General features: G+C 35.3%; 1 protein-coding gene across 1 annotated transcript in view; it reads left to right on the top strand.

Moving 5' to 3' along the window:
- The window catches only part of slim (scruin like at the midline), a 269,055-nt gene that overhangs the window by 74,624 nt on the left and 179,432 nt on the right, over positions 1-14,999 (top strand). The window contains exon 4 of the mRNA XM_090407794.1: positions 3,133-3,287. Within this exon, the coding sequence (XP_090263920.1) occupies positions 3,133-3,287 (155 nt within the window). The remainder of the gene's footprint in view (positions 1-3,132; positions 3,288-14,999) is intronic.

The raw sequence follows: 14,999 nt of genomic DNA, 5'->3' as shown, positions 1-14,999 counted from the left end.
TCAGCTGTGCTGGATTCCTAGCCATTTTTGGAATTAAGGGAAATGAGACTACAGATGTAACTTCTAGATCAGATCATATATTTTTCAGGTACTGTTTGTCAATCCCATATACAGACTACAAACAGTTTATAAAATCAAAGTTAATAAACCCAATGGCAGGAAGCACTGAGAAATACAATACAAAATGAATTGACTTGACTGCCAATTAAGCATTGGCATCGTGATCTAAGGTAGACAAATGGTGTGTTCCGTTCCTACCTTTCATTTTCCAGGTTTTATCCCATACAGTTTTTGAACTTGTTGTATGATTAATAGATGAAGTAAATTGGATCCAAGATTGCTTTTGACTCTGATATCTAACACAGTGTGCTCTGGCCCAAGCATATTTGAAAGCAATGAGATTTGATGGGGTAGAGTATCTATGAAATATACTCTATGCTTTCTTCTGATCCCTTTTTGCTGCTTGGCACACAAATTCCACTAAGGCTTTGAATGCAGTGGAAATTGCAATGATGTTTTTGGAATTGCGGCTGTTGCTGCCTGGACAGTGCAGTCCTGTGTTACATGCTTCACTGCTTCGTGTGAGAGGTGTTTGAGTGATTGCTTTATCATTAAATTTTGCAAGATGGAAAAAGTATTCCAGTCAGCCTGGTCCATTTTCCACATGGCATTCATGCAGGAGGACATGTGTGTGTGTGTATAACAGGAAAATGATCTGTTTCATATATGTTCTCTTCAGCATCCCACGTGAATAGTAGAAAAATAGCAGGGAGCAGATTTCAGGTAGGCATATAGAAGAAGGTATCGAGTCTATTGTTTAGAATGGAGTAGTTATCATCATGCAGTCACTGAATGATATGACTTCATCCATTTCTGCTGGTCAACAAAAATGGACGAAGCCATATCCTATCCCACTGTCCACCACCCCACAGAATGTTATTTTCATTAAAGTCACCCATAAGTATATGTTGTCAAGATCGACTTCATTTAACTCAGAACCCAATGGTAGATAAATGAACATACGCTATTAAGAAATCCCATGGATAGGTAAATGGCTACTGTGCCTAGAGCACTATTAAGCTGGGGGTATGATTGCCCACTAGGATAGGTAATCCACCATGACTGCAGAACCATCTCCAGTTCTATCTCTCTCCAGTTCACTATTATTCTTTTGAATAATGGTGAAATTCCTGAGTTTGGGTATGTCCATATTTGATATTTAAAGCATCTCACAGAATTAGAATGTATTATCTAACAGGGCAATTGAGATAACCATCTTTTACATATGTTGGAAGTTTAGGTGTATCAAAAGTCAGGAGGATATTCGCGTGGTCAGATCTAGATGCCATTCCTGCATAATAGAATGCACCTCATGCCTACCACTCTTTGATCTTTAAGCTCTGAACATGTCTCCTCATCAGGAACATCAAGGATATCCCATTCTGATATTACTCCTCTAGAAGAGTTGAGTGTTTTACGAGCTGTTACTGTGATTGGTATTCCACCCATTGATGACATGATGTTTCCACAAGGATATCACCTGAATGTAGTTTCTTAGCCATTTTGGGACAACCTTGCAGTCCTTCTAAACCCTTTTGAATAAAGAAGGATGACATTTTCCCTATTTGCTTTTCACTTGATATATGAATACTGAGAAACACTGGCACATTCATGCTGGTATCTGATGTCTTTTGTTTCTTCTGTTATCAAATGAGGTATGTATGGTATCAATACTTGGTTGGAGTCTTGAGGGGCCTCCTGAAATATTTGAGGATGGAGGATTCATACACAAAAGTTTTTTTGTTTCCTGCTAGAGCTCCCCACCCACCATGGAGCCACAAAATTGATGCCCACTAACCAGCAAGCAATAAATGCACATGAATTTGGAATGCTAGGGTTATTCTTTAGGTACTATGCCATCTTCACAGCAAACCTCTCTGGCTGGATCATGGGGTACTAGACTTACTGCCACTCCTCTGACCCTTGCAGTGAAGCCCATTAGCTGATTGATTCTGGCTGGGCATTCCAGAACTGCCTATCTTGCTGAAGTAGAAGCCAAAGTAGTGTGAGACTACCAAAATCCCCCTTTGTGAATGTATACTGATAACACCACACAGCAAACACAGTGGCAGTGTTGGATCCCAGTGATGATGATTTGGAAGACAGCATAGTTAAAAAAAAAAAAAAAAAAAAAAAGACTATGGAGAAGTAGAGTGAAGAATACACAAAGAAAAGTAAAGATAAAGTGAAAAGGCCCAGTATAATCACTGGAAGATTTCATCCACTACAAACAGTTGCCTCATGGGTAGGGGCAGGAGATGGTCTTATAGTGATTAGATTAGAGTAGCTAAAATTTTTGGTATGGCTTGAAGGCAGTCTGTATGTCAAATCTATTTTTAACTTGTGAAATTTCTTCTGAGATACCCCAAATCATAGGAAATGGCAATTAATTTTTTGTATTCTGGATTTTTTTATTTTATTTTATTTTTATTATTTTTATTTTTAAGGAGAATGGGTAAAGTGTTCTATTGATTTTGTGGAAGAGAAAGCCATTGGCTAAAAAAAAAAGTGTCACAGATATGATTGATTTCTCTGGATAGCCTGCGAGATCTGAGCAAACGGTTCTAGCTTGATTCAAGATTTTTATAACATATGCTGGCTTGGGTGGTGATGTATGTATCTTCCAGTGGAATAAATCCTTGGTTTTGGCTGTTGAGGGATGCTTAAAACGTTTCCAACTTATCTTGGCATGTGACCAAAGAGTGCATTGTCCATATAGTGTAACTATATTGCTGTGTGCTACGTGGATGCTGTGATTCCGTAATTATGCTCTGATCTTTCTACTGAGCTGAATTAGCTAGTTTGTAGAAGGAGGTGGGAAAGTTTATTTTTTCATTTGGAAATTTTGAATTTTCAATGTGTAGAAACTGATTGGCAGGTGAACAAGCACAATTTGCAAATATAATACACTTACTTCACATCCTTAACTACCTCTGCATTAATGCTGAACTACAACCCACACCAGTGGATTTTCTTGAATATATGATGAAGTAAATTTATCTCTTTGGTAATTAATTTTTAGATAAAAACTTAAAGAAGCTTTTCTAAGAATCAACTTTTATTGCTTTGCAGCTGTTCTTCATCAACCATGTTTGATAGTATTTGGAGGCACTGGTGTTCCTTTTGGTACAAGCAGCAGCAATAATGTCCACGTTTGTAATCTGTCTACTCTTGAATGGCACCATTTAGAAACATCTGGGCAACCTCCTCCGGAGCAATATGGCCAGGTATTTTTCAAGTATATGTAATTTGGAAATATCATATTCAGCTATATCTAGATTTGTGCATCCATGCTAGTCTTAATTCATTTTAAAGACATATATATATATATATATATATAAATCAGCTCAACACAATGGTCCTAGCTATGATACGACAGTGCAGGTGTAGTTAAGTAGTTAGAGAATGTAAGAGAGAGAAGGGAAGAATAATTGAAATTACAAATAAGCAGTTCTATAGGTAGTTTTCAGTATTGAGATCACATTGTAATATAAACAGTTTATTAAAAATAAACAATTAAAAAAACCGACAGGTTTTGGGCATTGTAAGATTTACATCATCAGGGGTAATGATACATAAAAGTTTTACACAATAAGCTTATTTACAATTAATTACACATATTAGATGTTCTTTATAACTTCACAACTGTTAAACAAATTGATAAAACAGAATACAAATGATGCATTCGTTACTGTATGCATGTTGGAACATTGCTAGTTATTGTCACGTTCTGTGGTTCACGCGTGCTATATCCTAGGTCAGTGGCAGTTAAATTTTTGATGAAAGCAGACCACACTTGATGTAAAATCGAGTCTTGATTTTTATTGCACTGTGTAGGTATCCTAATCCTTTACCCCTGATGATGCATGAAACTTGGCTTTTTTTAATTCTTTATTTTTAATTAACTCTTTATATTACAATATCATGGTCTTGATACCGAAAACTACCTGCAGAACTGCTTAGAACCACAGAAACCTATATCTACAACAAATAGCCAGGTTTTAACTTGTAGACATTTTATTTATACTAGATATATTTCTTCAGCATGTTTTGCTGTCTACATATTTTTTTTTTTTTCTTACAATCAAACACAGAGGTTCTAGTCTATTTCCCCACTTGAGATAATGGTACCAATTCCTCCAAGAGTGCGAGCTCTAGGAATTGAAATTCTAGGATGTGAACAAGTGAGATGGATGACTAAGGTTTTAGAAGAGATAGTCGGTGCCAATAAGATTATTCTTTCCCCGTATGGCAGAGAGAAATATTTAATTTTAGTTAAAGATATGGAAACTAGAGACAAAGTATTACAGGATTTTATTTTTGAAGACATCACAGTTATATCTGTAATGGTCAGGAGCCAAGTAAAAACAATAAAATTTGAAACGTTTCCTATGGAATATATAGAGAGCAGTAATGAAATTCTTATGCAGATATTCTTGAAGTGGGATAACATTAGTAACATACAAAAGGGTTTATCAGGTGAAGACTCGAACTGGTTTTCTGGTGATGTCACCTTCACAATGGATATGAAGATGCTTGATACCTGTACCAAATTTTGTCAACATCGGTATGACCAAAGTTATCGTAAACCATCCCAGAGTACAAAGGCAGTGCCTGCATTGTGGTTCACATGATCACTTGGGTGGTAACTGTCCTAAATCTAAATATTTCAACTGCATGGAGATTGGACATATCACTAATCAGTGTCTCAAACTCTGTCAAAAATGCAAAAGTTCTGAACACTGTGTTCAGAACCCTGTCCTTTTAGAATTTTTGCTGAATGAGTGGGAGCACTGGTAGAGCTATTTAAAAACTTATATATATATATATATATATATATATATATATATATATATATATATATATATATATATATCAGAGAGGCATAATGAAGAGTTCCCAGATCTTCCAGTTCAGTCTAGTAAAGATAGCATTTTTTAAAAAAACTACACTTGGTAAAAGCACAGAAAGTGTGTGACCAAATCAGCTAGAAATTAGCCCCAAAATTCCAGAACTGTAGGAGCCACATTCCCAATCAACATTATTGGTAATTTCAGCTGATGTAACAACATCAGCTGAAATTACCAATAATGAACTTAGTATAAAAATTGAACAGATTCAAGATGAAATGCAAAAACATGAAATTGTTCTACAAGAAGAAACTGAGAAGAAACAGAGAAGCAGATAAGACAACTGAAATAATTTAATATGCAGACAAGATCATCAAAAAGGAAAAATGAATTAATAAACAAAAATAAGGAAATACATCTAAAAGAAAAGAAGTAATAAAAATGTAAAGATGGAGAAGATTGCAGATCGTCAAATGAATCAGGCTCAGAAGAGTTTATGGACTATGAAGAACCATCTTATGCTAATAAAGGAAATGCAAGCAAGAGATACAATTAAAGAAAAAATAATAAAGTTTATTATTTCAGGATCTTAGTTTTAATATAACAAACACTTATGTTAAATTATTGATTAGGCCGTAAACTACTGCTGTATTAAAAGTGTTAACATGAATTTGTTATCTGACCATGTTATAAATAAGATATTTATTTATGTAGGGATTTTTAGAATAACAGTTGATCAAATCATTGTCGATACTTTGTTAATTTAATAGTGTTTATATACAAAGGATATTATCATAATATTAATCCTACCATAGAGATGATCTCTGTTCTGCAATTTTTTTTTTTCCGAGTGTTCACTCGGTTGGTGCATTGACCTTAACTCTTTCTTTCAGAATCCAAATTTTAATATTTAATATAACAAAAATAATTTATATACACTTCAAACAAATATTACATAACTAACTACAAATTAATTGGATCCAAGGCCTTTTAAAAATAAACTTACACTTAAGACTAGGCTAAACACTCTTCTTTTATTCACTAATGTTTATTGACAGTCTTAACTCTTCCACTTTAAAATAATTTACAGTTCTACGATTCCCTTTTTAGAACCTACTATAAATCTTTCAATTAGCGTTTCCTCCAATATTCCTTTTAAAACGCCTATAGCAATATTTTCTTTTATTTATAAATACTTATTCCACTTTGAAACTTAATAGTCCCACTTTTCGGAATATACTATGAATTTTCTTCCTACTGTCACATAAAAAAAACTCAAGTTCCTCTGAATCTAAATATCTGCCAGCCTGTGTTCTAAATTCCTTCCGAACGCTATCTTGTTTTCTGTCACGTTGCTTTGATACCGAACTTGTCAGCTGTCAATCACACATCAAACTTCTTGACGAGCATGCGCACTCCTTGAAAATGGCAAGCGAGAAACTAGGTGTAATGGCTGGCACGTTGTCTCCGTTAGCGACAAGAGAATGTCTTCATAAAACACAACTTTTGATAATTTTAAATTACAATAAAATTCTTGTAAGTAATACAAATATCAAATCCAGTAAGTACATAAATTTTTAACTGCTTTACATATCATTTTTGACAAAACAATTTCAATAACGGGCACATCGCAAGTGCTGACAATGCGTGTTATAAAACTAAAACTAATAAACATTCTAACATAAACAATACGTAAAAATATTCAGAATTTTAAATTATGATTATTTTTACAACTTTATCGTGAATATGTAATGTAGCTTGTCTCTCTCTCTCTCTCTCTCTCTCTCTCTCTCTGTGTGTGTGTGTGTGTGTGTGTTTGTTTGTTTGCATGCTCCATATGATGACCATAATATGAAGGTCAAAACCTCAAGAAATTAAAGTAATTATATTTAACATGGTTGTATGTAGTCTTTATAATTTGCCAAATTGAAAAGCCAGTGCAGAGTTATAATGATTATAGTACTTGCATCTTACAACTTTGAGCCTAATATTCATGTTTTTTGCAAATATTTCATTGTAATTTTCATAAAACTGTGTTTTATATCTTCTAACATATTCCTATGTAGTAGTAAATAGTTTTGTAGCAATATTTTGTCACTTATTTTAATTATTTACCTTAGATTAGCATATTTTTATGCAATTTAATGCAAAAAGGGGACATCTCTAAGTTTTGAAAATTCATCCAGCTCTGAGGAAGAAATATTTTGCCTTAATAATAATAGTATTCAAATGTGTGTGTATTCATACGTATGTTATACATTGGCAAAATGTTTTAAGTAACAATCTAAAAATATTTTTTTGAAATAGTTTTTATTTTATTTCCGAATGATAAATTCTGATTGACTCTGGTTGAAAAGCTTATACATTGGTTATTTATAACTATTATTTTTCAGGAAATAAGAAGATATAACTCTAAGTAATACTTCCTATATTTCGGCAGTGTAAATTGCCATCATCAGGGATCACAAAGCAATAATACAGGGGTCTTCATCTTTCAGACAGTGAGGGCCACATTAAAAATTTCAATGAAGCCTGCAGGCCACTAAGCTATACTGTGGTATTTAGAATTATAAGATGCTTTCCAGATTCACAAGGAAGGCTGTGCATTTGATACTTTACATAAAATCCTATAAAAATAAACAAACTCAGCTTTAAGAGCATAGGTAGGAGTTGAGTTCATGATAAGTAAATATAATCAATACTTGGAACAAGATAATTTAATGAAGAAAACGTTCATTTTTTACAATGTAAATGGTCAACTTGGCAATATTTTTACTTGGCCAGCTTGTTGATGTTGGCATCAATGTTGGAAGTCGCTATGCGTAGAGTATTCTCGAGATGTTGGTCCATAATCTGAGTTCTTGTCTTGGACTTCACATGCTTCATTCTGGAGAAGAACTGCTCACATAAGTATGTGCTTCCTAACAAAGCGCACATCGTCAAAGCATGCCAGCGAAGGTTAGGAAATGCATCCTCAGAAATGAAGTCTTTGTAAAATGTAAGCAAGGACACATTGAATAATTTTTCTCTCAAAGAAGAAATGTTTTGGAGTTCAAGCAGCTCCATTTGTACTGAGCCTGGCATTTCAGCAGCATGACACTGAATGGCATTGAAAATAAATCTAAAGAAGACTGTTGGATACGAAAATCACTAAATCTCTCTTCGAAGTCACTTCAAAGCATGGCTAAGTTTGTAGCGTATTCATCAAGAGAGAACAGTTGGACTCAGCGAGAAGCTGAAAATGAGTTAAGTCTTTTTTTATGAGTTGTGCCTCCCAAAGTTTGATCTTGGCCACAAAGGCTTTGATGTGATCAAACAGAGTGTGCGCCATCTTTCCCTTGGTTTGCATGAACTGCTGTATTTCGCTCCTTAAGTCAAAGACTTTTAAGAACCTTCCCTCTGCTCAACCAATGCACATCAATGTAATAAACCACATCACCATGATCCGCTTCGCACTCTTGGGTCAAAAGCTCTTGGAATTGATGATGATTCAGTCGTCTTGCCCTAATAATGCTGATGACAGTCACAATAACTTTCATAACATTCTCAGATCCAACAGTTTTCGAGCACAAATTCTCCTGGTGGGTTAAACAGTGGTAACGGACGGAATCTTTTCCTTCTAGTTCCTGTTCTTTTGTAGCAGCGCATCAAACCCTTCATTCTTTCCCACCATAGCAGGGGCACCATCAGTTACCACATTCTTGAGGTTGGTTAAGCTGAGATCAAAACGCTGGAGCGTTTTCTTGGTGGCTTCAAGAATATCAGTGCCTTTCGTCGTTCCCTTCATATGTACGAGCGCTATCAGTTCTTCTGTCACATTGAATTGTTATTGAATTGTTGATCAATGCTACGGACAAAGATAGCCAGTTGTGCTGTATCGTTTACATCTCTGCTCTCATCTAAAGCAAGTGAATATGATGTAAATTCGAACGACAGTTTTTTTAAAGTTCTTTCAGTATCATTAGCAAGTACTTCGACATCGTGCTAGAGTTACCTCAGACAAACTCGGTTTTTTAAACACTTCCGTATTATTTGGGCACAGAATATCCCCAGCAGCGATGAGACACTCTTTCACAAACTTGCCGTCCAAGAAAGCTTTTGATTTTTTAACAATTTTTTCAGCTATTACATAACTTATTTTGACGCACGCTTCACTCTCTTCCCTCTGCCTTTGAAACGTACCCTGCTGGCATTTTAAATCAATTTGGAGACAGACAAATTCACTTTGTCCACATGAAGCCGCCCTTGACCGTGATTGAAATCGGATACATGGTTTGTCTCAAAATATCGTTTTATATTGTATTCTTTTGATACTGACACTGACTTATGACAAATTAAACACACTGGCTTATTGTCGATCGGCACAGAAAAGTACAAATTGGTCCACTTTCCATTAAAAACTCGACAAGAATCACTTGATTTACGCTTTTTACTCAAAGACTCGTAGTGATGGAAGGTAAACCCAAAAAACGATTCACAATGTCCATTTAGCGGTTATTATCCACGAATATGTCTCACACTAATTAAAAAAGTGGCAATATAAAACCACGATAGGCTACGGCTGTCATGACGAACTTGCATGCACTTATACATGAATATCACACTGTTCACGACTGACTGTGGATGAGATCCTCTTGTATTTATATGAAAATAATGAAGTATCGAGAACCTTCGAGATGTATCTGGAAGGCACTAGAGAGCGTGCTCTCAAATGAACTACTGCTTCAGCCATCTACCTGCGGCGTAAGTACCTCTTGTCACTGGTAGATGGCTGAAGAAGCATGTCTATTTAATATTTATTTTTATAGGATTTTATGTAAAGTGTCAAATGCACAGTGTTCCTTGTGAATCTGGAAAGCATCTTACAACTCTAAATACCGCAGTATAGCTTAGTGTCCCGCAGGCTTCATTGAAATTATTTTTTATTTAAGTGCGTTTTAATGTTAAGAATTTTTTTAAATGGCTCTGTGGGCAATGTGTTGAAGGCCCTGCAATAATAGGTGAGCACTAACACTGGATAAATGAGGCTGAAGAAAGGTAACCAAAATCAGCCTAGAGTCCTAAATGGCATCCCATAGTGGGTTAAATTGGGTGGTTCTGGCTATTGAACTGAAGATCTGAGGATGAGTTGGCCAGGGGCAATTTCATGAACCCAAATTTGTTGAGGTTTGAAAAGTTTCTCAGGCTGACTCAGATTCGAGGAATAGCCTTTCATATTTGTATTCGCTGCTCTGCAAAAGTTTAGCCTTTTACCAGTATATCCCGTGGTGAGTGTCCAAAGCATGGTCAGCAAGTCCAGAGCTGTGATGGTGGAAATGTATGTAATCCATATGTTCAGAAATTCTGATATTGGCTGTCCTGTCTGTTTGGCCTGTAGTGGAACAGTTTACAATTGCAAGAGATCTGGTAGGTCTAGAGAATGTGACTGGTCTTTGGAGGAGTACATAAGAGATGCCAGTTTTTTGTGTGGTTTGTAAGTGGTTGTAATGTCATATTACCTTAGAATTTTTGTTAATTTTTCAGATGTGCACTGGATATTAGAGTGACGAAAAATTTTGTGTTGAGTTTTTATTATTTTCTGGGGATTGTAGCTGTTTGCTAAGAAAGTGTTGAAAATGTATTCAGTAGTTAGGACACTGCTATCAGAACTGATTAATTTTGCTTACCTATATAGTTTACATAATCCCATATTGTTGGGTGGAGAGGTGATGTGACTGCTGGTGGATGTATCTACCAGTATGTGTGGGTTTTATGTAAACAGAGAATGCCAGGGATTCATCGGGTTGTCATGCAATCAAAGTGTCTAGAAAAGGGAGACTGTTGTTGTTTTCCTTTTCTATGGTAAACTAGATCCTGGTGATGTGGCCAAACAAGGATTTATGTGGGGGCAGAGTTTAAGGCTTTTTTTTTTTTGTTTGTTTAAGTTGTCCAGGGACAGAGAAAGTGAAGGACCTATGGCTGTCCCCTCTATCTTTTTTGTAAATTTTCCTTGCCAAATAAAATAGCCAGAGTTCATGATGAACTGAAACAGAGCTGAGATATTGGGAGAAAATATGTCTTGAGAAGGTCTAAGGTGTCTTGGATATTAGTGAATAGAGAGGAGACAGTTTTCTATCATCATCATCATCGTTTATTCACAATATGATACAATGTGAAAAGGGAAAAGAGATTTATATTAAAAATTAAAGATTGCAAGTTATGGTTTTCCAAGTCTGTCTATCTGGAGCTAACTGGTGGATGTCAGATGGAGTTTTACAGTTCAGCCTATTGATGGTTTCACATATGTATTGCCAAAATTGTTTGCATGGTCTTTCTCTACTGCAGTTGCCATCTTCTGGTTTGTACAGAATGAGGGATTCCAAAAAGGATGAGACTTCAGGATATCTAAGTTGTAGTTTTTTGACTATGACAAGTGGTTCTTGCTTAGCCAGATTTAGTACAGCCGAGTTAGTGACATGGTCTATCCAAGTGTATTCAAGGATCAGTCTGAGACATGTAGTTCCAATGGTGTTAATTAGATCTGTAGTTTTTTTTTTTTTTTTTTGGTGCTTATTGTCCAGGTTTGAGAACCATACAAGAAGATGGATCTACTTGTTGCATGGTATAGTCTTAATTTTGTTTTTAATGATATTAATGATGATTTCCAGATGGGGCAGAGTTTGTTATGGAAGACTAGAGCCAGCTGTTTATGTTTTATAATATCATTTTCTGTATTGCTGATATATGATCCAAGGTATTGAAAGTTCTTTACCCTTTAAGTACCCTTTAAGAGTTTATTGTTGTTATGAAGTGTAAGGTTTTCATAACCTATTGAGAATACTTTGGACTTTTGGATGTTGATGTGCAGACCAATAAATTTAGCCTGTGCCTCTAGTAGACTGAATTGTTTTTGTGCAATTCTTGGTTCTGTATCAATAAGTACAACATCGTCAGCACATCTAAGATCAGTTATTTGCATGGTGTGGGTGGATATTCTAATGTTAAAACCAAGATCTTCTGTGTTGATGGTCTGGAAGATGTAGTCCAAGCATATCAAGAACAAATAAGGTGCTAGTACGTCGCCTTGCAGGATGCCTGTTGTCAGTGGAAAGGATTCAGATGTTTCTGTTTTAAAGATTACTGTAGCATTGTAGTCTTCATAAGGTGCTGAGATTGTTTGTATGATTTTTGAGGGTAGACCATGGAAGCTGAGTATTTGAAACATTTCTTCTCTATTAATGTGCATCAAAGGCTTTTTTTTGAAGTCTGTAAAGGTTACACCAGGACTACATGGCATGGCCTGGTGTGGCACATCACTGAGCATCGGAGTGACCATACGGCATCTGTGGATGTCCAGTGAATATATAGATAGAAAGCTTAAAATGAGTGGTAGTTTTTATCATGAACCTTCTATGATTCTTCTGATGCAATGTATCTATTCTACTGTACATCATTTTTTTAAAAATCTAACTTAGCTTTTTTTTTAAAGTGGTAAGTAAGGTTCTGTTCTATTGAGTATCATCCTATTGTAGATTTTAACTGTGGTTGATAGCTGACAAGGCCTTATTGTCCCTATATCCCTTTTTGGATATAGGGACAATAAGGCCTTGTTTCTATTGTTGAGGTATTATTCCATGTTTAAAGCTTGATTTATTATGGCAAGGAGATTGAAATATGTGCTATACCCAACATTTTTGAAAGCCTATGCTCTGATTCCATCAATCTCTGTGGACTTGACTTCTTTGGCTGGATCTATTGCTATTTTTAGTTCCTTTTTCAGTGAAGTCTTCACAATTTATTGGTAGAGTGGTGGTTAGATGCGGGTCCGCTAACTGACTTGAATGTTGGGGATTATTAACATTCAGTAATTCTTGAAAGTAGTTTCTCCATTCTTTCATGAAGTTCGAATTTCCTGATAGCTGACTACCATTTTTGTCATGTGTGACAATATTTCCACTTCTTTTTGTTTTGTGATGGCAGATATGGTTTATCATTTGAAAAGTGTTTCTAGTATCCCCAGTTTTGTTATAATTTTCAAGTTCCACGCAGTATTTATTTATTTGATTTTCTTTGTTTCTGATCATTAGTTCATTGACCTTGTTTACTTAAAATGTCTAGTTTATCTTTTTTTATTCCATTTCTGCTTAAGTGGTAGAATTTCGTTGCTTTATTTCTTTCATTTACATATTTTTCAGTTTCAGGGGTAATCCATTTTTCCGAGTCTTTTTTGTTGCTGTTTCCAAGGATTTTGTTGGATGTTATGTTAATTGCTTCAATGATACCCTAATACTTTTCATTAACTAGATCTTTTTAAGAATGTTTTCCATATTGTCTTCTAATGTGCTGTGGAAGGATGCTGCAATTTGTGGGTTATTTAGTTTTTCCCAGTTTATTGTTTCCTTGTTATTTTTAGAGGCTTTCAGTGAAAGTTTAATGTGGGCACTATTTATTCTGTGATAGTTCAACAGTATTATATGCTTGACAGTTCTTGATTGATCTGATCCACTTTCCGTTGATTAGGATGTGGTCAATTGAGGAATGAGAACCATTTGGATTTTCCCAGGTGCCTAGTCTTCCTTTTGGATGGGGAAATTTGGTTTGGGTGACGACCATGTTATGGCTATTGCAGAAGTTCATAAGAGAATGTCCATTGTTATTTGTAGTTTCATGATAAGTATATTTACCCATTTTTTTTTAGTAATACTAGCAATGTCTTTACCACTTTGGGCATTAAAATTGCCACCAATGAGTGTGACTTTGTGAACTGGGATGTTCGTGACAGTTTCAGAAAGATCTTTGTAATAGGTGTCTTTGTCTTCTAGTGAAGCACATTCTGTAGGAGCATATGTGGATATTATTGTTTTGGGTTGATATTTATGGTTATGAGAATAATTCTTTCAGATACTTTTTCAATTGATGTTACTTTTTCTGCTGGTTCCTTCTTGAGTATTATTCCAACTCCTCCAGTTCCATCATTGTTTGCTGAGTTATAAATAAATCTCCAATTTTTTATCAGCTGATGATGTTTCATTCACTTCATGATTGTCAGTTCTCCATGCATATAAGTCTGTGTTGACTTATATGCATGTCTGTGTTCTTGCATGCATATAAGTCTGTGTTGACTTTTTCTGCTTCTCAAGTAGCTCAAAAATTTTTCCAGTTTTCTTGAGTGTCCGTACTTAATATGTTGAGATGAGATTAGATTTCCATAATTTAATTTGATCACACTTTCTTTACATCTTTATGCAACCAAGAACTTCCTGGAAGGAAGTTCTTGGTTGAATAATGATCCTTGGGATTCATAGTAACTGTATCAGCAGTTGAGGCACGAGTCTGTGTGGAAGTAACTGATATTATCTCGTTTCCTTTCGTAATCATTTAATATCCACACATTGGATGATTGGCCCTAATATGTTTTCATCTGGTTTAAAGTTAACTGAGTCTTTTATGTGTGAGGGAGTGTAGCCAGTATATTGTAAGAGCACTTTGGCTAATTTGTATGTGGGAGAATTTTTTATCAGCTGATGATGTTTCATTCACTTCATGATTGTCAGTTCTCCATCTATGTTCTTGTATGCATATAAGTCTATGTTGACTTTTTCTGCTTCTCAAGTAGCTCAAAAATTTTTCCAGTTTTCTTGAGTGTCCGTACTTTATATGTTGAGAAGATGAGATTAGATTTCCATAATTTAATTTGATCAATTATACTTCTTTATCCAACCAAGAACTTCCTGGAAGGAAGTTCTTGGTTGAATAATGATCCTTGGGATTCATAGTAACTGTATCAGCAGTTGAGGCACGAGTCTGTGTGGAAGTAACTGATATTATCTTGTTTCCTTTCGTAATCATTTAATATCCACACATTGGATGATTGGCCCTAATATGTTTTCATACTGGTTTAAAGTTAACTGAGTCTTTATGTGTGAGGGAGTGTAGCCAGTATATTGTAAGAGCACTTTGGCTAATTTGTAAATTTGTATGTGGGAGAATGAGTGCTAGCCACAATAGGACTTAATGACATATTTTGTTTATGGATTTTTGCTTAGGCCTTATATCTGGGGGTGGGGGGACTAGAGCTAAATGGTTTTAGTTTATTAGTGATTTCCACTG

Source organism: Typopeltis vanoorti, chromosome 1 (genome assembly GCF_054136105.1).
Source record: "Typopeltis vanoorti isolate ZY-2024b chromosome 1, IOZ_Tvanoo_1.0, whole genome shotgun sequence".
In the NCBI taxonomy this organism is placed as follows: domain Eukaryota; kingdom Metazoa; phylum Arthropoda; class Arachnida; order Uropygi; family Thelyphonidae; genus Typopeltis; species Typopeltis vanoorti.
The sequence above is the reverse complement of the archived record's forward strand: the minus strand, read 5'-3'. Positions and strand labels throughout refer to the sequence as shown.